A 23125-nucleotide genomic window follows, 5' to 3' on the forward strand; every position below is an offset into this window, starting at 1 on the left:
TGTAGGCTTTGAAAGAAAGGAAAAGATGCATCACTGCCCACTGGCTGAATTCTGTGCTAAAAAAGAAGAAAATGTTACCACCCCATCGAGCTCTTCATTTTCCTGTAGCATTTCCACCCGGAGGAAAACCATGTTCTCAGCATGTAAGGAAGCTTAATGTTAAGTTTTTGTTTTGTTTACTGCTGCTGTTATTTAGAGTTCAAAAATGAGTAAATACATAGTGCTCCATTTTTAGAAAATCTAACACAGTTAGACAATACAATTTTGCAGGTTTGCCTCCTACAGTTCTCCCACTACTATTCACAGCTTTAAAGCTGTGAAAGTGTCCCTCCCCAGAAGTCAGAAATCTGCCTGAAAAATGGCAATTCAGGAGAATTAGAGAATAGTTGGGTGGTTAAGAGATGGTGTGGGACCGCTATTAATATTTAGCGGGGCATTGCTAAAATTTGGCCATTTTCAATCATTAATATGCTGGAACTAAGTAATGACTGCAGCTAATCCTTGCTTAGGAGTGGTAATTGGTACTGGGAACTCCTATCACTAAGTGATATTATAAAGTGCAGTGTCATGTGATTGCACTGATTTACACCAACAATTGTGACACTCCCAGGTGCTATTGTTAGGTGAATCCCACATCATCGCAGCATCCCACGATCACAGAATTGCCATTTATGACCTCCTGCAAGCTTTCCCATTGACTTTGCTTGTCAGAATCTGGCCGTGAAGGTGGAAAATGTCATCACGTGGTTGTGGAATACTGCAGCCATTATAATTGTGAACTGTTTGTCAAGTGTCTGAGTCACAATCATGTAACCACAGAGATGCTGCGATCGTCATAGTTTATAAGAACGCATTGTAACTGCATGCAGCATTGTAACTTTGGTTGTTTTTTGTAAATGAATGGTTGTTCAACTAGGACTACCTGCACCATAGGACTGGCAGTTTGTTTAAAGCTTAAAACTTTTAGCTTTGATACAGTGTGGTCTCTTCAACTTCTGTATTTTCTCCTAGTGATTTTTTTTACTAATTGTAAAGGCAATGTGAAGTATGTTGATAGTATTTACCCCTGGAACCCAAACCCTACAGTAATTTTCTTCAGGGGGGATAGAATTAGAGAATCAGAGCTATTAAAAGGTACTCCTGGCTGTTATCTCAATCCAGGAAACCAGAGGGAGATTTCAAATCAGAAGGACCCTCAAATTTTCTCTTTTTGGGAGAGTGTGAGCCCAATCTCCTAGTCTTGGGATAGTAGCTTAGTCATTCCTCTTCCCACCATCTGTTTTTCAGGTGGTCTGGACTGACTTTACACCTAAATCCAGTGCATGAGAGAGAAAGGGGTCTTGCCCCCTGTATTTTGACTTAATGAAAGCAAAGAGAAAAGGCTGGTTGCCTCTCTGCCTTAAAACTGTCTTGATTTATAATGCAACCATCTAGTCCAGCAATATGGAAGCATAGAGGTTTAATTTTTCTTCTTGTCTTTTGGAGTTAACTCACTAAGACAGGCTTCCTGTTAAAGAAGTTGAATGTCTTTTGTTCTAGCCCATGTACAGGAAATCTGGAACTTACTTATTTTATTTATTTATTTAGTTTTTCACTCATGTACAAGATAACAGGAAAGAATAAACATGAATAAGAACACAGGAAATGGGTACAAATAAATGGGGACAGTAGGACAGGGACGTTAAGCATGCTGGTGCACTTATGCATGCCCTATCTATTCTATTCTATTCTGAATAGATTGTATCTATTTTGGGAGTTGCGATTGCATCTTATTTTGAGAAATACTGAATTACTTAAAGGTTAGTGTCACTTAAAGAAAAATAAAATAACCAATGTATTTACAGTAGTTTCATTTGTTTCTGTCCAGATAATTGCTGTAACAGGTTTTATGGATGGTGACAGAGTCGATCTCAAGTTGATGGCCTACCTAGCAGGAGCAAAATATACAAGCTATCTTTGTCGCAGTAACACCATTCTTATCTGTAAAGCGTAAGTGCTGTTCGCAATAAAAATGTGGATAACACTGAATGGGTCCAGTTTTATGTCTGCTTTTCTAACAACTGTTTTTCAGAATAAAAGCATTTAGTTTTCCTGGCTTTGTTATGCTATAATATATTTAAAATGTTGGAGTAGATTCTTCTTCTTCTTCTTTTTTTTAAACAAAAATTTTATTAGTTTTAAAAAAAATAATCAAGGAAAGGGGTAATGGATAAAATTACAAATTTTGACAGTTACATTATGCAGGAAATGGCCCTTCCCCCCATTCTCATAACTTTCATTTATTAATACATTAGATTGTTGCTACTTAATAGTATTTTGTCAGCATAAACTTTTATCTTCAAACAATTTCAATCATTTTATATCAAACAGATTTTCTAGTTCATTTTTGTGATCTGAGTTTTCTCAATGTTGCCTCTTCTCCCCCCTCCAGCAGAGCTCTGGCACCTCCCGTGTCCTGTATGTCCCGTATAGTATCATCAGGTTTATCTAGGAGGACTTTATTTTTTTCTATGAAGGCCTCAGCCTCCATAGTTGTGTTGATTCTAACTCTCGTGTCCTCCCAGAATATTAGCATACCTTCTGGCATAAGCCATCTAAACCACACTCCTTTCTGGTATAATTTCTTCGCTAAAAGCGAATAGTTTTTTCTTTTATCTCTAACTTTCTTTGGGATTTGTTTCAGAATGGCTATTTCTCTATCCTTGTATTTTAGTGCTTGCCCCCTTTGTGCACTCAGAATCTCATCTCTTGTGGTCTTTCTGAGAAATTTAATGTGTACCTCCCTTGGAACATTGTGTGTTCTGGCATATGCTGAGTTTACTCTATAGACCAGGTCCATGTCCCACCCCATCTGTTGTCTGTCTTTTTTAATATATTCAGCCAATAAATTTGTCATAATATCCCTCAGATCTTCATCATCAGCCTCAATTACATTTTGAAATCTAAGAAAAAAAGACATCCTTTCAAATTCCACTTTTATCTGGTGGTTCTCAAGTTCTTGGTTTCCTTTCTGCACCCCCTTCACCTCCCTCCTCATCTCAGCTGTCCCCTCCTCCAAAAGTTCCAATCTCCGTGAATTTTGGATCGCTCGGTCTTGGTTCTCTCTGAGCTGCTCGTTTATTTCTTTCAATTGGTTTTTTAAGTCCTCCTGCCCCTTTAAGAATTGTTGAAATATCTGTTGAAAGTCCACCTCAGGGGGCTTAGGCTGGAACCAAGAAGGTGGTGTCTGTTGTCCGCTGGGGCTGGACGTTGAAAATGCTGGGGCGGAGCCAGCAAAACCCTGTTTCCCCGGTGGTGGTCTTTTAGGTGGCATTGTAGTAAGCAAAGCTCAGAGATGACAATGTCAGTACAGAGAGGAAACAATTGGGAAGGTGGATAGCCAAGAGAGATCGCGAGACAGGAAGTCCAGACAAATAAGGACCTTTTCTCAATTCTAATTCCAGGCAATAAAGCAATAAAATTCTTTGTTCCAAGTCCAGGGTAAAATGTAACAAGAGATCTCTCTGAGTGTCACGGAGACAAAGACAAATGCCAGCAGTTTCTGTGGGTGGAGTCAAATTTCAAAGTACATGAAGACGATGGAAGTGTGCCATCTTGCCCTGCCAACTCCGGGATCAGAGCACAACAAACCAAAAGTTTTCAAAGTTTTCAGAAGAAAACAGATCATCACCTCATTTTCACAATTACAGTAAAAAAAAATCTGTGTTTGCTATGAGTGTGATTTCATTCCAGGCTCTCCCCCCCCTCCTCCTCTGGGGGCAGAGAGCAGAACAGTTTAAAGCCGCTTGTCCAAGGGGGGGGGAATCCCCCTCCCTCCAATCACACTTCCCAGGAACAGGTTGAAATTTTTTTCAAAAGGTTGACAGTCTTTTTATTTTCCTTCACTTATGAAAGGGAACGGGGGGAATCTTCATCTCACCGCATTGCAACTGTGTCCTTCAAATCTTCAGTTTGTCCAGCTGCCTCAACGTGAAGACGCCGCAGCGCCTTCCCTCTTGCCTCCCGATGCCTAGGGCGATGCAGGGAGCCCCCCCGGCCGCCGCCGACACAGGGGGTCCCCCGCTACGCCGCCCCCTCGGCAGGAGCCCCTCCAAGGCGTCCTGTGCCCCCCCAATCAAAGGGGAGCCCACCAGGAGTGCGCGGGGCGAGCAAAGCTTGCCCGTCGCGAACCACAGCCGGAACCGGAAGTCGGAGTAGATTCTTCTTCAATTACAGTGTTAAATTTTACTGTCTATTTTTATTCTATAAAAACTAGCACCGAAGCCCTCAAAATTGTATGTTCCAATGGCTTAAGAGGATCTAACATCATTTTTCATTTTTATAAAAAAGTTTAACAAATTAGCAATATTATAGTCTTCTGCACTCTTAAGTGCTTACTGAAAGCAGTCTGGGTTGAGAATTTGGGGATGCATCCTAATGTATTTGGAGAACATCATCTTAGGAAAAGCTGTTCTGACTTACTTCCTGTCATTGACTTTTTTGCTTATTTCAAGGCCAACTGGTGTAAAGTATGAAAAGGCCAAAGAGTGGAGGATACCTTGCGTTAATGTACAATGGCTCTGTGATATCTTACTTGGAAATTTTGAAGCTTTGCGGCAACTGCAGCACAATCGATACACAGTTTTCAATCTTCAAGAACCCTTTGCTCCTAATCAGCATCTAGTTCCAAACCTTCTTGGTAAGAAGACTTGCAAAACTTTACAAACATTGCGTTTCAGTGAAAAATAATAATTTGTTGTTTCTTTTGGACATTCCATTATATTCACTATGGGTGCTCCTTTTGATAGTACAAACTAAGCATGTTGACAAAAATGAGGATCTTAAAGTTTAATGAGATTTATTCATAATATGCATAGAAATAATTTTAAAACTAAATTAACCATTAATTGTCTTTAGTTTCAAATCTAATTTTTTTTTAAGTATATATCTTTTTTTAGAGCAGATGGTAAAGTAATATTTGATTAGTGGTAGTTATATTAACCTTATTAATCTGTAAACTGAATAAATAAAACCTTTTACATCATTTCTTAGATACAAATAAACATCATGTCCATCTGAAGAAAAAAATTCTAGTCTGACTATATTTTATTTCATAGGCATTTCATTTTTCAGTTCTTCCTGCAGAAGTATAGCTTAGTCAAAAGAATAAGAAATGGAAGATTCAATTCAAAGGGAAGATTTCCTGAAACATTCTTTAAATATGAATTATGTTTTACGACAGCATCAGCTAACTCTACAGATTATTAATGGGCAATCTGAAATAAAGCAGAGTTTTTAAATGTAGTCTTTTTTCTTGTGATGTAATTAAGTGCTCTGAGTTGTCTTTATCATCTTAATCCGTCAATTAATTTAATCCATTAATTTCTCCCTTTCCATTAACCCAGTTTAAGGGAGAGGGGGAAATGATAGGAAGAACTACATGAAACCACATTATATTCATCCAACCTAGGCCAATTGCATTATGTTTGAATGATGGTTAACCTTTTTTGGATCACGTGCCAAAAGCGGGGGGTCAAGCGCGGGCATGCCCACAGCCATAATGCTATGAGTGTGATTCCCCCCCCCCCTGCATTTGGTGCACTTTTTTCGCCCTCCCCAGGCTCCAGAGGCTTTCACAATCCCAATTCTGTGGGCTTTTATTGTATGCCTTAATTGGCTAAAAAGAGTGATGTACCAAATGGATATTGACCCAGGTACTGAAACATCCCAGAAACCATGCCCTGGTGTAAGAGTTTCTTCTTCTTTCTGTTCATTAATTCCAGATGCTTGGAGGGTGCCTTTAAAGGTGTCACCTGAACTTCAAATGGTACGTAGTGTTGCTTTAAACATCTTTATATGTGGGGAACAGAAAAAAGAATGCATGTGAAAAAGCGAAGAGATCCTGGACTATAAAATACTTACATTGCTTAAAATATTTTGTATTACTCTTTAGTTAAAATTTTGCTATATCTGATGATCACATTTCTTTCCTTCCTTGGAAATCAGATGCAGTGTCTGTATAAAAACTTGCCCAGTTGGCCGAAAATTTCCAGCTTGGTTATGATCACTAATTGGGACAAAAAGACTGCCAGTAAGAAGGTCCTTCCATAAAGTGCCAGGCCATGGAATCTGTTGTACGCTCTTTTGCATTAATGTTGCACCCTCATTCCCCTCCATTTAAATCTATGATTCTTTTGGCATGAAATGCAATTCTACTTTATTCTTCCTCCTACACAATGATAAAGAGGGAGAAAATCCAGGAACGGTTTTCTGGGGGGGAGGAAAAGGGATGCTAGCATCAGTTCCTTCTGAAATGAGGTGTGACCGGTCATCTCCCAATGCAGCGTATTACACACACTCATTCTTAAGAATAATGTGTCTCCAGCTTGCAAGTGAGTAGGAATAAAGGAGTATCCTGTCCAAGACTCCCAGGCCATAAAATGTCCCAAATAACAGGGCAAGATTCAACCCCAGTAACCACACCAGACTCACCCAGGAGGAATTGGCAACATCATCAAAAAAGTGCTGTGCAAATTAGTTGCAACAATCAAATGGGCAATCTAACATCTAATTCACTCCCAAGAAGTGAACTGCTGACACTGAGCAGCGTTAACAGCTGACAGCCTATAGCACAATTTGAGAGAACAACTACATTTAGTTTTGACGTTATATTTGTGCTTGGTCAGAATCCCTTTTGGGATTCCTACACCATTGCTGCAAATATTGCTTCTGCATTTACATCTCCCAGAGCTCAGCAAACCAGGAAGATACCATGGGATCTCCCAGTATAGAGAGAGGAGCCATCACATTAGGTATCCCATGTCATCTTCCCAGTTGCTTGAGCTCAGCATTTTGCATAGGCGTATTTCTACTTGTGCGCATAACGCCACATCCTGAACTTGCAATATATATGAAGGTGGGTTTCTGTGTTCATGTCTTGGGGGCTTGACTTTTCTACTATGAATATTTTAGATGCTTAAGTAATAATTGATGAACTAAGCTAGATAGCATACTTTAAATAAAGAAAATTGTTTAGAAAGCATTACAAAATGTTTAAGTACATAATCCATGTATCTTTTTCTACTGCAGCATTATGACTAAAATATGATTATTTTCCTGGAATTTAATTTTATGAGTTGGCAGGGGGAGGGCTGTTCTGTATACTTATGTGATTTTAATACAGTATATGTTTTTTTTATATATTTAAATATATTGATACAAAACTCTAAATAGTGCTTAAGAAAGCCAAATGTATACCTTGTCTAATTGTAGAATGTGAGATTACCACTTAAACCAAAGCAGAATGAACCAGTAATTCAACCTACAATCAAGAGGCCAAGGTAAGAAAATGACAATGCTTAAGCAGTTCAATATTTGCTTGGAAATGGTATTGTTACTGAAATGAAATTATTTTTAGATTTTAAGCATCATACGTTTTTGAATTACACATATTTGGAAAAAAGTATAACGATGGGGACAAATCAAGCAGCAAATATTTGTGAGAGACATGTCAAAGGAATATGAAACATCACAGCAAAAGCAGACGTCCCTTTTATTTTATGAGAAATAAATGAGAAAAAAAATCTTTAATTTAGACATTTAGCATTGCAGAGCACTATATGAGTTGTCCTAATTTTGAATTTAGGAAATTATTATTAAGTTACTTGATTGAAGAAGTTAAAAATAACATTAAGTTAATTTTATATTTCTAGAATTGAAGACTTGCCAACACCTACAAAAAAACTGCCACCAGAATTGACACCAATGATTCTTTTTACAGGATTTGAGCCTGCTCAAGTACATCAGTACATAAAGGTGAATTCCTTCTTGAATTAAAATATTTCATGTGACTTTAAGGTTGATTTTACAATGTGTTAGTTATCTCCACCGACAAATTGGAATTTGTGACTGGATCAGGCCATATATCAAAACATCAGTTTGTAATAATTGAGCATTGTTTTTCAAAAGTATTTTTTTCATGTACATGGTTGTCCATTGAGTGTATAATCACAATTCATTCTCTAGTCTGTTGTTCTATGACTAAAAGTTCTAAAACTCTGCTTTTTCCCCTTTTTCTTTCATTTTTAGAAAGTCTATGTTCTTGGAGGTGACGTAGCAGAGTCTGCTCAGAAGTGTACTCATGTGATAGCTAGTAAAGTAACCCGCACTGTAAAGTTCCTGACAGCAGTTTCAGTTGCAAAACATATTGTAACACCAGAATGGTTGGAAGAATGTTACAAGTGTCAGAAATTTATAGGTTAGTAAATGGCCATGTTGAACAAAGTAAGAGTTTATTGTGGAGTCCTTCCTTCAAATGTGACCGTGGAATTTTGATTGGAACTGGTGTCCTTTGGTTTACAAGCAAATTAACTTCACTGAAGTAATTTTTCCTCTAAAATACTATTTTTATTATGTTTGACTAGAATAGAATAACTGCTGTGTTATTTTGAATCTGGTCTCTTACAAGTCAATTCATCCAAAAATCCATTTTGACTCTACCTCTAACCACTCTGTTTTAGTAAAGAGTGAGATAATAGAAAAACAGGGTTGGAAGGGACCTTGGAGATCTTCTAATCCAACCCCCTGCTCAAGCAGGAAACCCTATATCACTTCAGATATAATTGCCCAATCTTTTCTTAAAACTTCCAGTATTGGAGCATTCACAGTGGAGACAAGTCATTCCACTGATTAATTGTAATTGTCAGGAAATTTCTCCTTAATTCTAGATTGGATCTCTCCTTGATTAGTTTTCATCCATTGCTTCTTGTCCTTCCTTCAGGTGCTTTGAAGACTAGGTTGACCCCATCTTCTTTGTCCTCCCCCCCTCCTCTTCATTCTTCATCTTTCATGTGGTCCTTGGCTTATGTTCATTTGTCAGTGACTGTTCAGAGTTTAGCAGTGCTGAAGGAAGGGATGTAGGACCGAACCTTGAAGCTCTGGCCATTGCATTTCCATGTCACACGATTGCAATCAAGGCACTTGGGTGCCCTGCTTGCGAATTGAATTGAATTGAATTCTTTATTGGCCAAGTGTGATTGGATACACAAGGAATTTGTCTTTGGTGCAAATGCTCTCACTGTAAATAAAAAGACAAGTTACAATATTGCAGTGAGCCACAGTCATGTATTTGCCATTTGTGACCTTTCCTATCAGCTTCTCACAGGAAAAATTAGTGGCAAAGCTGGCAGGGAAGGTCATAAGTTGATCTGGTAAATTATCCCCAGGGATCTTGTACTCTGTAACTCTAATCTGCCTTCCATAGTGCCCACCCGCCCATAGAAGCCTCCCACTTAGCCATAGCTTCTACCAGTCCATTTGCACTTTATAGTACTTGGCCACATCCCCCACTTTCTCCCGTAGCATCCCCCACTCCCTGCCTCTTAATAGTTAGCATGGTCCTGAGCTTATGATGGCAACTCGTACTGCCATGATGGCTGTCACTAAGCATTGCGATCAAGTGATGTTGCACTTCATGCTGTACTGCTTAGTGACTGTAGTGCTAATCCAAGAATTTCCTGTCTTGCAGTTTTTACATGCATGCTTTAAAGGCATTAATGCAACTTTATTTAGTCAATCCAATGGGTGATCTTCCACTCTGTAAACTTAGTGAACATCAATGAAGTATTGAAAGTGAAGTATTTGACTGCTAGTGGTAAGGTGACTTTTAAGCATCTCAAACTTTCTCAGAATAATTCTTAAGAATGAGTAAATGCTTTCACCATCTCCTGTTTTGAAAAATTAAAGTTATGTTCCCTCCACCTACACCTTTTTATAGAAGAACAAAGCTACATGCTCCGAGATGCAGAGGCTGAAGTCCTTTTCTGTTTCAGTTTGGAAGAATCTCTAAAGAGAGCGCGTGTGGCACCACTCTTTAAGGTACAATTCTGTTTGCTTGCTGAAAGCTACAGATTCATATATCGTCACATATTGGAGGATAAGATCAGCAACATAGTTTACAGACACACAAAAAAACCAGATTTTTAAGGATAATTCCAAGGGAGAAACCTATGTCATTCAATCTAAAAAAAAGCCCCATAGGAAGACTAACCTGAAAGAAATTGGGAACCAGAAAACCAAGTTGGAAAGAAAATAGAATTTAATGTCTTGAGCAGGGCACCATTTGCTTCAAAAGTGAATCTACATATATATCCAAGCACAAATAACCAATAGGCCAAAATTAGTTGGAATTCATGCTTTTAGTTTCTAAAAACAGTGTGGATTAGAACTGCATTAGTGTTACCGATTAAAGAGAATATTTGTAGCATGAAATGAAGGGTCCTCTGTGTTCTTTGAGCTTGTTTGCTGTCAGTTTATTTTCCTGGTCTTTGTGGGTCGGGGCAGTGACTGGGTTGGACTGTTTACCGATGGCTCTTTTGCAGTTTCTTGATTGTTAGTCTGAAGTTAACCTTGGAGTTAATTTTCACTGATCTGAGTGCTGATAGCTGAGGGAGAGATGCTGGAAAGTTTCGATTTTGCATAGTCTGTAGATGCTGTTAAGGTCTGTGTGTCTCTTGATGGTTGATTTGTCAGAGTGCCAGGCTTCTAGAAATTCCCTGGCATTTTTGGATTTGGCCTGGTCTAGGATTGTCACATTTTCCCAATTGAAACTACGGTTAAATCTGTCTATATGCTGTGAAATTAAAGAATTTTTGTCATGTTTTCTGGCTGACAGTTGGCGTTCATGGATGTGTTCAGCCAGTCTTCTGCCTGCTTGTCCTACATAGTGGTTGTTGCAGTTCTTACATTGTATGTTGTAGATGACTTCTGTTTTTTTCTTCTGGAGTTGCTGGGTCTTTTGGTTGCCTTAGGATGTTTTGAAGGGCTTTAGTTGGCTTGTGTGCTATGCTGATTCCATGTGATTGTAGTAGTCTGTTGGTGGTTTCTAAGATATTCTTGATGTATGGCAGTGTAATCTTTTTACAGTGTGTGTCAGTTGTGCTGTATTGGGTTGAATGATCAGGGACTTTCTGATAAAGTTGCTTGGCTATCCATTGGTTGAAATGTATAGATGCTCCATTTCCTTTTTCTGCTTTTCTGGGTTGCTGCAGTGTGTTTAAATGAGCCTGTTTAATAAACAGCCCAACCAAAGAATCTCTAAGACTGCTCCCTCCCACACAAACAGGCAAGTCACCAGAACATAAACTGACAGCAAACAACACCCCTTACTAGCACTGATGATGTTACCTAGTTAGGATAATGAAACATGTGCAAGAAAACAAGCAAGCACCAAGGACCCCACATTTCAATCCTGAGCCAGGAATATTGTCCTTTATTAATTAATTCTGTTTACCAGTCAGTCACAAGTCACTGTCTTAGTTTGACATATGTGACATGACGATTGTGCTTAGGAAGTCATAAAGTGCATCAATGACTTCTCTAGAAAAATTCTATAGGGACAGTTAATTTCAGGAAAATCTATATATTTTCTCTATATAGAATATATATATATATGGTATTTTTATATATTGACTCTTTGCGGCAGTGTGAATTCTTTGTTTAAAGTTTATAATGGAGAATTAACTGAAATCAAGACCTACTAGGAAATTGCTTGTATAAACAACTTCTAATATGTTGCAACATTTATAAAATTATCTATTGGCATTTTGATTTGTGGAGCATTCCATTGTGTTTAAAGGAACAACTATTAGTTTTAGTAACATATTAAGAAGTCCTAGCCAGTAGAATTGTGCCTCAAAACTGGATTTGTAGGAGAAAAGTGATGCAGAGCATTGTTTGCATCTCACCTATGGTCACATGTCTAATTTAAACACATTTTTCTTGGATGTGTTGAAGGAATTGTATGGTTGACAACTCTAGCTTCCAAGCCAATTAACTTTGTCAGAGCACTTGCCATATTCTGTTACAAATGCTTTTAAGCAGCCTGGTAATGTAATAAGAAAATCAGAAAGTAAAAATAAATCTGTTTGGGCTAGTTACTCAGTGTCTTCCCAACTTCCCTCGTAGCGAAGGGTGTTTTAGGAGAGAATGATCCCTTGGAAACCTCATAAATTTCTGAAGGAAAGAGTGGCATATAAAACAAACAATTTCAAATAAATAAATCGATTGTACTTTATGATTAAAACCACCTATCTGCCAGAAATGTTCCTAGTCAGGTTTCATTCTAGAGCACAAGATTCATTTAGAGTTTCTACAAAATAGTGAACAGAGAAGTCATTATTAAAAATTTTCTAGAATGTTAAAGTGTAAAGGAAGCATTATTTTCTGCTTGGCAAAAATGTTACAAGCATTACACCCCCATATAGACACCCACACACACGCACAAAAGTAAAAACTTAAATAAACTATTATAGAATAAGGAAGAAAAAAGAGAAAGAAGTCAAAGAGAAAGCTAAAAATGGAAAGAAAAAAGTCAAAGTAGAAGAAAAAAAGGTACAAAAATGACTTCTGATCTTTATAACAGTTATAAGTACAATTCTAAATTTATCTCTTCATTTCTTTCTATAATCTATGCTATTAGGTCTTCAAAATCATAAGTTCAACTTTTTCTGTTTTTTTGCAAAAGTCCACATGGGTCAGGAATAAATGTAGATATTGTCTTTTCTGTGATTCTCTGAATGGATATGTGCCCCATCTTCTTTCGTATCTAGATCAAACTTTATACTGCCAGAATGAGGCCACTTGTTTGGCTTTGTTGTTGGTCAAAAAGAAGTCATTATTGGTATATATTTCTGGTAGTAGCTGACATACCAGCACATGGGCTAGGTTCTGTGTCTCTCCACATTCACACCACTTGAGCATATTGGTCTTAAATTTAGGCAGTCTAATTGTCAGGGTCCTCCGTGTATTATAAGGGATATCATATCCTCGAGCCATATCCTCTACTGTTATTTCTTGCTCGATGGTCTACTTCCTCCATCTTTTAATTCAGTTTTGTTCCTTGTGTACCCCCAATAATGTTTTTTTATCCTTGCCATAATGTTCCTATATCAGAGCCAGCGGGCTTGGGGCACATGGCCATTTAGAGAATATCGAGAATCATTCTCTTGCTTAGTTCTCTCAGCTGCTTCTGTCCTGATCTTAGCTGGGGCAATGCCAGCGAGAGGATACATTTTCTCAATTGGTGTAGGTTTGAGACCACTTGTCACTATATGTATTGTTCATTGACGGCTACATCAACTTATTTTGTGTATGCAGAGAAACGCCACATTGGAGCAGCATACTGATGTGTGCAACGCAAGTTCAGGCAAGGCTGTTTTTTAAAAAAGCATCCTGTTAGGTGGCACACCAAGATATTTTGGTGTTGGACAGGGCTATTAGTCGGTTCCCTTGCCCCATAGCATCCAGCTCTTCCATTGCATCTTGATTTCGGAGGTGGAAAGCAACACTTGGGTCTTGTTTGGGTTGGGCTTTAAATTGTTGATGGTATAATATCGTCCTAATTCTTCAAGTGTTACCATAGGTCTCCCAGCTACCTCATCAAAAGTTGATCCTGGTGAGCCCACTGCTATATCATCTGCATAGATGAATAGACATATATTGTAGGGGATTAGTTGATCGTTCGTATATATGTTATACAATGTTGGAGAAAATACATTTCTTATGGCAGCCCGTTCTCATACATCTTCCATCTACTGTTCTTACCATTCAGGGTCACATAAAATCACAATTTTCCATGATCAAACAAGTCCATAAATACATTTTCTAAGACAAAAAACATACTTGTTACAAAGGCTTTATATATATATATATATATATATTATTTTTAATTTTCAAAACAGACACAACACAAAGAATCCTCCTTCTTTACATACTGTAGAAAGTGGGGGAGGGAGCTGGAGAGCAATCCTCAATCTCAAATTTTTAAATCAATTCATCAGATACAGGAGATTCAAAATGCACTCTCTCCTATCAATTCTGGAGAGTGTGCGCAGACATGATATCCTAACATTAGTGGACCTCACGGAGGCTTACCTCCACATGCCCATTCATAGGAGACACAGACAGTTCCTCTACTTTGTCGATGCAGGCCGCCACTTCCAATATCAGGCCCTTCCTTTCGGGCTGTCGTTGGCCCCAAGGGTTTTCACAAAACTTCTATCGGTCGTAGTAGCCCACCTGCGGGTCAGGCCCACCTGGATCTTTTGTTACCTGGACGACATCCTTTTGTTGTCCAGGTCACGCAACCAGGCCCTCTGGGATGTCCAGGACACCCTACAAGTGCTGCAGGAGGTGGGGTTCTCCATCAATCGGGAGAAGAGTCACTTCGTTCCCACCTCTCGCCTGGTGCACTTGGGAGTCCTCATCGATTCCTCTCAGGGGAAGATCTTCCTGTCTCAGGACCGCCAGAGCAATATCAGGGATTTAGCCAAGGAGGTGTGAAGGAGACAGCGGGTCCCTCTTCTCCAGCTGTCTCAACTGCTGGGGAAGAGGGTCTCCTGCTTCTCCATTGTCCCTTGGGCATGGCTTCACAGCCACTGCCTTCAGTGGTTTCTTCTGCCATTCCAGAAGACCAACAGCAGCTGTTGCCTAGTGAAGGTCAGCTTGACTCCAGAGGTTCTGCAATCTCTGGACTGGTGGATCTCCCCAGCCATAGCTTAGGGCTCCCTCTTCAGGGAACTTCCGTGTCTCGTAGTTACAACGGACACAAGTTTGACAGGTTGGGGAGCTCACCTGGAGAATCAGGTAGCTCAGGGTCTCTGGTCCGATTCTGACTTATCCCACAGTATGAATTGGATAGAGTTGAGGGCCATCCATCTGGCCCTCCTTCTTTTCCAAACCTCTCTTCGAAACACACATGTGCTAATTTGGACACACAACACTACGGCCAAGGCGCATGCCAACCGCCAAGGGGAGACGAGAGCAGTATCTCTCATGGAATCTGCCTTTCGCCTAGGAACCTGTTTCCAATACACAAACCTCCAGCCTCCAAGTAGCACTGCCATCTTCCCCTCTGTTGTTACAATGTTCTTTGTTGCTTTTTGTATCTTTTTTTATTCCAAATTAAAAAAAAATCAAATTCTTGAATGAAATAGAGAAGAAAAGGGGAAAAACACACGCAGTAATGAAGAAGGAGAATTTTAATCCATAGGTTGCAAAAAATAATAATAAAAAAAAAGAAGAAGAAAACTTAATCCATTCGGTTTAAAAGGCTTGCATAAATTCCATCCACGAAAATAATATTTAAAAAGTAAGATAACCCACTGTCCAAAACCATTCAAAGCTTCATTCCGCCGCTTATTTCTTCTGTTCTCAAATTTAAATTTAAGTTTTTTATAGACAGTCTCTTTTAAAACAGTAAAAATTCCTCACCAGCTGGAAACACTTTCTCTTTCCGTATCCTTCCGTTTTGGAGTCGCCCTGACTTCATCAGCCTTTTTGTCACCGGCTTGAAGAACTTCTCTTGGATCGATCAGGGACTTTGCGATGTCCCTGAGATCAGCAAGACGTATTCTTCTTGTTCACCATCACTGCGGGACGGTTTAGGTCCGATTGGACCACCCAGCGGCAAAAGTATCGGCTGCGGTCCCAGAGCATCGAGATTGCACGTCCGTATCATTGCGACGTTGGCTCCTCCTTCTGTTACAAAGGCTTTTGTGCCTGTAAACGTCCCTCTAAAAAAAGTAGAAACATAAAAATACTTTTAAATACATACATATAAATGGGTAAAATGTAAATGTTCTTTGAACTTTTCTTGTTTTAGGGGAAATATTTCTATATTACTCCTGGAATTTGTCCTAGCCTATATACTATGAAATCGATTGTGGAGTCGGCAGGTGGCAAGTTGTTATCTAAACAACCTTCTTTCAGAACAGTTATGGAACACAAACAAAATAAGGTGGGTGTTATCTCTATTTTGTTATGGAATATTTCACTGTAAACTGTATCAACTAATTCATTTCCTTTTTTTTAAATATAGAGCTTGTCAGAGATTATCCTTATTGCTTGTGAAAATGATCTACACTTATGTCGAGAATACTTTACCAGGAACATAGGTAGGTGCTTAATATCTTAAGTGATACTTACATGTTTAAATATGCAATTTGATAAATGTATGTATGTACGTACGTACGTATTGATTTATTTATTTTGGGATTTATTTATGTATTGCATTTTGCCTCATCATGCTCTCTCAGACTCCAGAGCTTCACCATAATACAAATGCTAAAACTGTGCATAGGATTTTCTTAACGGTTGGTTCTGTTTTGCTGTTTATTTATTAAACTTGCAAAACAGCGGTCTAACGTGAGAATTGCCTGCATAGCTGCATTCTGCAATGGCTGAAGCTTCTGATACTGTTCAAGGGCACCCCCATGTAGAATTCATTGTAGAAGTCCAGCCATGAGATGACTGAGCACAGGGTGTCCCAATCCAGGAAAGGGTGCAACTGGCACACAACACAAAGGCCCTCCTAGACATGACCACTACCTGCTCATTGAGGAGAAGTTACAAGTCCAGGAAAACAGCCAGATTGTGCACTGGGTCTGTCTGTGATAGAGCAAATCCCATCCAGAACTAAATATGTTAAATCTTGGAGCTGGAAGCTCTAACGCACCCAAAGCCGCTTACTCTTACCAAGGTCGAGCTGATGTTTGAAAAAAGTTCAGGGAAGAGCAACCAAGATAATCAAAGTCTGGAGACTAAAACATATGAAGAACAGCTGCAGGATTTGGGTTTAGCTCGTCTAAAGAAAAGAAAGACTAGGGGAGACATGTTAGCAGTGTTCCAGTATTTGAGGGGCTGCCACAAAGAAGAGGTGGTCAAATTATTCTCCAAAACACCAGAGGGCAAGAAACAAGAAACAAAGATTGGAAACTAACCAAAGAGAGAAGCACTCTGGAATTAAGGAGAAACTTCCTAACAGTGAGGACAATTAATCAGTGGAATAGCTTGCCTTCAGAAATTGTGAACGCTACATCTCTGGAAGTTTTAAGAAGAGACTAGACAGCTACTTATCTGAAATAGTATATGAACTCCTGCTTGAGCAGGGGGTTGGACTAGAAGTCCTCCAGGGTCCCTTCCAGTTCTATTCTGTTTTCCTCCATCCATACCCTCTCAGCCTCAAGACAATGCTTGGGTCTCCTGGGATGGAGATGGAAATTTGAATTTCATCAGCAAACTGTTAGTACCTCACCCCATGATGGTGAAAGACCTCACCCAGGGGCTTCATGTAGATGTTGAAAAAGAGTGGAGAGAGTACCGAGCCCTGTGGACTGGATCTCTCACTCCCTATCAACACCGATTGGGACTGGCTTTGGAGGAAGAAGCCAAATCAGTGAAAACTACGCAGCCCAACCCCAAACCCCACAGCTGGCCTCAAAGGATACTATGGTCAATGGTATAGAAAATCATTAAGAGGTCAAGGAGAGCAATGATGAATGTACTATCCCCATCCCGCTCTTGCCAAATATCACTTGTAAGTATGGCAATGCTTTCTTGCCCCATACCCAGGTCTAAAACCTAACTGGAAGAGGTCGAGATAATTCATTTCATCCAGGACCCTCTGAAGCTGCCAAGCAATCACCTTTTCTACCACCTTCCCTAAAAGGGAGAATGGGAAGCTATACGAAAATTGTCCAGACAGGTAGAATCAATCATTGATTTATTTATTTTTTGAGGAGGGGGCAAACCAGTACTTCCTTAAAAGGTCCTGAAAATGTGCCCTCCTCTATCATTGCCTGAACCTACCTGGCTGTTGCTGTTCTGGAGGATTTCACTGACCAGTAGGGACAGGGATCTAATTGGCAGGTGGTTGCACTGATAGCATTGAGGAAGGTATCCACTTCGTCAGGTTCAACAGAATCAAACTGTTCTCAGATAAACCATGTAAGACCTTTCCTTAGGCATTCACGCCGAGCTGCACCACACTTAGGTTTCAACTGGGAATGAATCTGAGCGATCTGTCCATCAGGTGTTCCACAAATTCCTCTACGTGACTCTGAAGATGATCACCTGAGCCTTCATGTTCCAGAAGGACCAGGTGATCCCGAACAGGGCCACCAAGTTGCACTGTATGGGACGCAATAAGGGCTGATAAATAATGGTGTTTTTCTACTGTTATTGCCAAGAGATAGGCCTTAATAGCAGCTCTGAATTGTGTCTTGTTGGCTTCATTCCTCTTTTTTCTCCAGCAGTGCTCAAAGCGTTTATTATCCTTTTCAGAACCTTGCATCTCCTCCTCCATGTGAATCACAGGGAATGCGTGGTCATGAGAAGCCCCTCAGGCACAATTTTGTCCCAAGCCTCAGCTGCCCTTTGGTTTTAGGATGTGACCACAGTTTTGGCAGGAACATGGAACAAATTTTGTTTGCTATTAATGTAAGCTGCCAGAGTCGCTTCGGATTCAGGCAGCATCTAAATTTCATAAATAAATAAAGGCATACTTGGTGGTTAGGATGTGGAGATGAATATATTGCTTATCACGCAGTTTTTAATTTTTTTACAGTTGCCCCAAGCCACATGCCACTTCATGAATTTACATGAATCTGCTCTTAATTTGTCTTATTTATTTTCAAAAGCTGTTTCAGTATAAATACAACATCTAAATATTAGGAATCAGTATTAATAGCCAAAACATCTTTATGAAATAGATTAGATAATAATTGTGCCTTTATCTTTCTTTTTTAATATTATCTATTTATTTGTGTTTTATTTCAAGCCTGAATGCAGTTTCATTTGAACATTGCAGTTGGCTGTGATCCAAAAGGACAATTTTGGGATAAATTGTTCTGGCCATAAGAAACAGTTGATGCTTGGAACAATTTTGGTACTGCTATTTTTTCATTTCAGGGCAGCAAGAATAGATAGGATTGGCAGCCTTCATAACAATTGACTATTGGGATGATTTTTTAAATATTGCTGGGAAAAAATTCTGATATGAAAAAAATATTACAGTACCTGCTGACAGTATTTCCATTTCAGTCTTACTTTGGCAAATTCCTTCTGGCCAGATAAAATACAGGTAGTCCTAGACTTACAACCATTCATTTAGTGGTTGTTCTAAATTACAGTGGCACTGGAAAAAATAACTTACAACCATTTTCAAATTCAGAAATGTTGCAGCACCCCCATGGTCATGTGATCAAAATCTGGCCGCTTGGCAACTGACTCATACTTATGATGGTTGCAGGGATCCTGGGGTCATATCATCACCTTTTGTGACTTTCTGACAAGCAAAATCTATTTGAAAGCTAGATTCATCTATGTTACTAACTTAGCTGCAGTGATTCACTTAACAGCTGTTGCAAAACATGTTGTAAAATGGAGCAAAGCTCACCAAACTACCTTGCTTATTAATGGACATTTTGGGCTCAGTTGTGCTTGTAAGTCAGGAACTGTATTCTATTTTTGTGCATTCTGTAATGATTTTTTTTCTCATTTTCTTATTCTGAAAATGTTGCGAATTACTTATAAAATAACAGGAATGTTCAATTATATTTCTTCGCACTGTTAACAATTAGAAATAACAAACATTTTTTTAATATTAAAGATGATTATCATTATTAAATTTATATGCTGCCTGATTCCCAGCATCTCTAGACAGTTACTGAGTTTATCAAATATAGGAAGTACTATTTTGTTCCACGTTGAGCTTAAGTTAAGTTAAGTTAACTTTATCATTGCACCTTGTACAACAAAATTAAATTTCATTACACATATTAGTGTGAAAGGGAGATGGATTAATGTAACAGAATAGAAAATAAAAAGTTGAAATGAGTTGCCAAACATGCTGACATTGACAATTATATGAAAGTTTAACAGCCACCATTTAAAACCTACTGTTAGGAAAGGCTAACACAATTGTTAGTCATTAAAAGTAATTATTATGTTTCTTAGCTATTTAAGAGTGCAATCTGCACATCTTTGTCAATAAAAGCTAAAATATAATTTTATTATGTTTGCGGATTCTGAAAGAGTATTCCACATTTGCAGTACGATACCCCTGCAAGTAACCTCTAGAAACAATGTTTTTTAGATGTTTGTCAGGATGTCCTCTTATAAGCAGCAGTGTCCAAACAGTAATGTTTCTTCCTGTTTCTTTTCTTAAGCTTTTGTGCATCCCTTTTCATTGTTGCTGGTAAAGATATCTTCCATTATGCCATCCATTAAGATATTAAAATACCATATTTTGGGGAGTGTACGACACACCTTTTTCCCTCAGAAAAAAATGCTGAAAATCTGGGTGTGTCTTATACACTGAATACAACATTTTTTGTCTCCTGAAACCCCACCCACTTCACCAAAATGGCTATGCATAGCCTCTAGGAAGCTTTTAGAGAGCTCCTGGGGGCTGGGTAGGGCCCTTTTTTTGCTCAATTTTAACCCCAGCCCCCAGGAGCACTCTATAAGCTTCCTAAAAACTATCCATGCCCTTTTTTAAATGAAAAACAGGCTCGTTTGGGGGGGGCACCCCTGCAGGAGCACTCTGCAAACCCCCTAAAGGCTATTCATGCCTTTTGGCGGGGGAATGGGCCCATTTTCATGAAAAGCGCATCCTTTTTGGGAGGTTTGCAGAGTTCAAAAACTTTTTTTTTTAATTTACCTCTTCAAAACCTTGGTGCGTCCTATATTCCGGTGCGTCTTATACTCCAAAAATATGGTAGTTTGAATAGGAAAAGACATTTGACTTTTGTACGAGGTCATTTTATGACTTGAAACCAAGAGAATTCTTAGGTCTGGTATATTTATTTGTTAACCGAGGCACTGCTTGGGTGCATCTGGCAGATGCCCAGGATATGACTTGCCACTGATTTAATCTGGTCAAATGCACCATCTGCCTTTTAGCCATCTTTTATTGGGATCCAGCTGCTAGATTTCCCTAACTGATTAAAATTTTATATTAATATCCATCATATTTGTATGTTCTTTTGGTATTTTGCAGATGTTCATGGTGCAGAATTTGTTCTGACTGGAGTCCTCACTCAAACACTGGATTATGATTCATATCCTTTCTTATGCCACCTCCCTCCTTAAATATTACACTGATTTCTGCAAGAACACCAAGTTCAATTAAATAGGTTTGGTTTTCGGTGTTTGTCATAATGGATATTGTATAAAATAGATATATGCAGACTGGAAATTATAATGCATTACAGGTAATCCTTGAGAAACTGTACCACCATAATGGAGCCTGCCATTAGGATCTCATACTACAATGGCCATTAAGCAAATCCCTGCTCTCCCCGATGGAGCTATTAAATGAACATGCAGGTCATTAAGTGGGGCACAGGATCTCTGGGGTGGAGGAGACCCTTGGAGGCCTAGCACAGAATCAGGCCCACCTGCCCCAGGCATCCAAAGATCTACATAATATTCCTCCTATTCTTTGCCCCATAGTAATAACTGTGAGGTGAGTTTGGCTGAGAGAGAGTGACTGGCCTAAAATCATCCGGGCGTTTTCGTGCTAGTACGGGACTAGAACCCACTGTCTCCTAGTGATTGGCCCAAAGTTATCCTGCCGAATTTGATGGCTAAAGCAGGACTAGAACTCACAGTCTCCTGGTTTCTAGCCTGGTGTCTTAACCCTGGACCAAATTGGTTTATATTATTACATAACATAATGGCATATGTGATGAAGCATGATGATATCAAAATGATGATATGTCATGAGACGAATATTGAAATTATGTACTTCTATCATAACTTGATGTTGCCAGAAATAAGTTATTTGCCTCACATACCTGAGCCTTGTTTAAACAAATTGATTCATGTATATACAGTATCTATGTATCTGTAATCAGTCTATCTATCTCTATCATCTATTTTGACAGTGAATTTTTCCCTTAACTAAATCTACATATAAATTTACTTGACTCTAAGTAAAATGCCTTATTTTGCTTCAAATTTTTTGAAGCCTTCGTCTGAGCTTTTCCAGCCTGTGGATTATTTAATCAGGACTTTGTTGAATTCTTGTTATCTCTTGTTTTGCTGAAGAGCGAAGAACAGTTGAAGCAGGAAAGGAAAATTTTACTGCATCTGTTTAGGATGTGTCATCTTTTATTATTAAACTATGTTTTATACTATAATGTAGACCAGAGAGATTACTTTTTATATTGCAAAATAGTTTCCTAATTTTTTTAAGTTTTAATAATCTGCAGTATTCCACCAAAATCATAATTAAAATGTAAAGGAAGAAGGGCTTGTGGCATGTTTAAATTAAGGAAGCAAAGATTTTGTACTTATTTTATTATGCTGTTTTATTAATACTATCTCATGTTTAAAATAAACATAGTTTTAAATGATGTTTCCTTAAAATTTAGTGGTTGTTTTTATTTTTTAAATGTTGTGCAATTATAGCACTTTCTGGTAAGAGTAAACACTCTGTTCTCTCAAGTGGTATAAGATATTTTTCCATTTATTTTACCAGATGTGTTTGAATATTAAAATCCGGGTAATTTAATCAGTTTATTAATGTTATGTGTGTTCCTGCTGCAGTTAGATTGAATTCACTCATATTCTGCAGTGATATACTTCATTTGTAATTTTTATGGAATAAATATGCCAAATGGAATTTATAGAGGCAGTTATTTCATTCAAGTTTAATTGGTCTTAAAATGTTATTGTTAATCTATTGTTAATTTAATCCATTTAATTTTAAATTGGATATTCATCATTTTAGGAGTAATTCAAATGTAGCTATTTCAGCAAGTTTGCATAAGTTCCAGTTAGCTTGCAATTTTATCTGGTTCTAAAGACTTTTGTTGAATAGATAAAATGTTAAAATCATTTCTATGTGTTTGGCTTTCTTTTTAAAATACATTTTTCATGTTTTCACTACGGTAACACATGAGTCTCTATTGATTATCTTTGAATTGACAACAGATTTCCAATAGTTCTAAGAAATTTGGTGCCTTGGATTTAAAAGTATTTAAAAAGTACTAGCAATTTACATGGGCTGAAATAATTGTATATTTCTGAATGTGGCTCTTAGAAAAGAGCCATGTATGCAGTGGTGGGTTCTGGATTCCGTTCCAACTGGAACGGCCCCGGAGTTAACCCACATGCATGCATGCGGAAGGATCAAGTGACACTTCCGCAAGCCCCCGCGATGCTCCAACAGCTCTGCGGAGGGTTGCACAGGCGCAGTATGTGCCATGCGCGTGTGCGGAAGCACCAAAAGCATAAAGCATAGGTAAGGAGGGCGGGTGGGGCCCTCCGGAGTACCCTACTGGAACGGTACCTGGTGCTC

General features: G+C 38.7%; 1 protein-coding gene across 4 annotated transcripts in view; it reads left to right on the forward strand.

Annotated features, from left to right (window-relative positions):
- The window catches only part of PAXIP1 (PAX interacting protein 1), a 42500-nt gene extending 19840 nt beyond the window's left edge, over nucleotides 1-22660 (forward strand). Inside the window, exons 10-21 of one of the 4 annotated variants that reach the window (XR_014173566.1) lie at nucleotides 6-143; nucleotides 1868-1989; nucleotides 4494-4678; nucleotides 5763-5806; nucleotides 7252-7319; nucleotides 7692-7794; nucleotides 8068-8236; nucleotides 9755-9855; nucleotides 15641-15775; nucleotides 15857-15932; nucleotides 17389-17521; nucleotides 20819-20883. Coding sequence is in view for 2 of the 4 variants with exons in the window: in XM_081932653.1 (XP_081788779.1) it covers nucleotides 6-143; nucleotides 1868-1989; nucleotides 4494-4678; nucleotides 5763-5806; nucleotides 7252-7319; nucleotides 7692-7794; nucleotides 8068-8236; nucleotides 9755-9855; nucleotides 15641-15775; nucleotides 15857-15932; nucleotides 20819-20910 (1233 nt within the window). In the remaining 2 variants the exon portion in view is untranslated. Of the gene's footprint in view, nucleotides 1-5; nucleotides 144-1867; nucleotides 1990-4493; nucleotides 4679-5762; nucleotides 5807-7251; nucleotides 7320-7691; nucleotides 7795-8067; nucleotides 8237-9754; nucleotides 9856-15640; nucleotides 15776-15856; nucleotides 15933-17388; nucleotides 17522-18595; nucleotides 19063-20818; nucleotides 21698-21732 lie in introns of those variants that run through there. The other 3 variants (XR_014173567.1, XM_081932654.1, XM_081932653.1) reach the window with 3 other exon arrangements.
- Nucleotides 22661-23125: the final 465 nt, after the last annotated feature.

The sequence above is a fragment of the Natrix helvetica genome (assembly GCF_964273705.1).
Source record: "Natrix helvetica genome assembly, chromosome: Z".
Lineage (NCBI taxonomy): Eukaryota > Metazoa > Chordata > Lepidosauria > Squamata > Natricidae > Natrix > Natrix helvetica.